Source organism: Myotis brandtii, unplaced genomic scaffold (assembly GCF_000412655.1).
Source record: "Myotis brandtii unplaced genomic scaffold, ASM41265v1 scaffold825, whole genome shotgun sequence".
NCBI lineage: Eukaryota > Metazoa > Chordata > Mammalia > Chiroptera > Vespertilionidae > Myotis > Myotis brandtii.
Genome location: NW_005371349.1, coordinates 2,161,682 through 2,163,197, shown reverse-complemented (window position 1 = coordinate 2,163,197; position 1,516 = coordinate 2,161,682). Strand labels below are relative to the sequence as shown.

Here is a 1,516-nt window from a genome sequence, read left to right as displayed (position 1 = left end):
TAGTGCAGGGGACAGCAGGCGACTGTTACCTTCTAATATGAGGACCTCAGGCTAGCTAACCTCTGTGCCTCAGTTTACTTGTCTATAAAATAGCAATAATAGTATCTGCCTCATTGGGTGGTGGTACGGATTGAAAAAGTTAATAATATATGTCAAGGAAGTAGAACTGGCCCATACGTGCACAAACGCGACCTCCTGTTAGCAAGATGGGCCACCCCAGGTAAATGTGGTGACCTTCCCCCACCAGACAGTCACTACACTTGGCCTGGCGTCAGTTACGCTGGCTTCTTGATTGACCCAGAGGTCTCAGCAACATCAGCCACCACGCTGGCTCCAATGGCTTCACCTCGGGGGGGCCTCAGTCTGAGCCTTGACAGGCTGCCCCTCCCCTGCACCCCCAGCGCTGGGCTCAGGCCTACCGTTGGGCGTGGGGTAGGTGAGGGGCAGGCGCGTCTGAGGCACCTCCCCTGGCTCCTCAGTCCCGTGCAGGCCGTGCACCGAGCGCAGAGGCAGGAAGGCCTCCCCTTCCAGGTCGTCGGCCCCCAGCGTGTCGTGGTCCAGCACCGTGAGCAGGAGGCACGCTCCGTCCTTCTGGCACGGCTCAGCAGGCACCAGGCTGGGTGGGGGGCAGAGTTGGGCTCGGCTGCCCACCCCACACACTGCCACTCCACCCACCCCGACTCATGGGCTCACCTCCTGGTCCTGGGGACAGGCCAGGACTGGGAGGAAGACGCCCAGATTGGGGGGAGGGAGGGATTGCAAAGGCCACATGGTCTGATGCTCTGACTGGGCCGATGCTTTAAACCAGGGGACGTCGCTGGTGTTGGGCAACAAAGGACTTCAGGTCAGGACCCTTCCCTGAAAGTGACATGGGGAGTCTCCCCCAGCAGCCTTGCCCCTCCCAGGGAGCAGGTTGGGGACTGATGCCAGCAAACCCTTGTCCCAGGTGCCCCTCCCACGGACCCAAACGAGGTCACCTCAGGGGAGCCCCTTGGGCCCAGTCAGCGGGAGCTGGTCCAGGGCTGGGTTAGCGCTGCGAGCGTGGGACCCACTCACAATTCAAAGGTCTCATCAAACAGCGGGTGAAGGTCCTTCTTGTGCTTTTGGGTCTCCCGGGGAGCCAGCTCGGGGAATTCGTGCCTGGGCTCCAAGGTCAGCTGGACAAAAGGGTCGCTGGAGCCTGGCAAGTGGCGGGGGTGGGGGTGGGTGGTTACAATGGCCAAGGATATCCCAGCCCCCTGTCCAGCCTCCACTCTCTGCGGCTGTGCCCTGCTCGGCAGCACTGCCCCCTCCCGGTCATCCGGAGGAAGTGCACCCAGTGCTCCTGCTGGGCGAGCAGAGCCCCGGGACCCGGCGTGGCCAGCGGGCAGCCTGCACTCACCGTTGGCGTCCAGGGGCAGCAGGTTGGAGGCGCTGAGCAGCTCCACGCGCAGCTTCTGCTCGGAGGCGCGGTAGGAAGCCTTGATGGTCACGGCCCCGAGCTCCTCGGTGGTGGTTTCGGCCTAGGGGCGGGGCA

The 1,516-nt window shown here is 63.1% G+C and overlaps 1 protein-coding gene across 1 annotated transcript in view; it reads right to left on the bottom strand.

The window, feature by feature from the left end:
- Nucleotides 1-1,516, bottom strand: part of UNC13D (unc-13 homolog D (C. elegans)) — a 14,587-nt gene that overhangs the window by 879 nt on the left and 12,192 nt on the right. The window contains exons 29-31 of the mRNA XM_005884344.2: nt 1,382-1,502; nt 1,057-1,180; nt 420-616 (exon numbers count right to left, since the gene is read on the bottom strand). Coding sequence (XP_005884406.2) covers nt 420-616; nt 1,057-1,180; nt 1,382-1,502 — 442 coding nt within the window. The remainder of the gene's footprint in view (nt 1-419; nt 617-1,056; nt 1,181-1,381; nt 1,503-1,516) is intronic.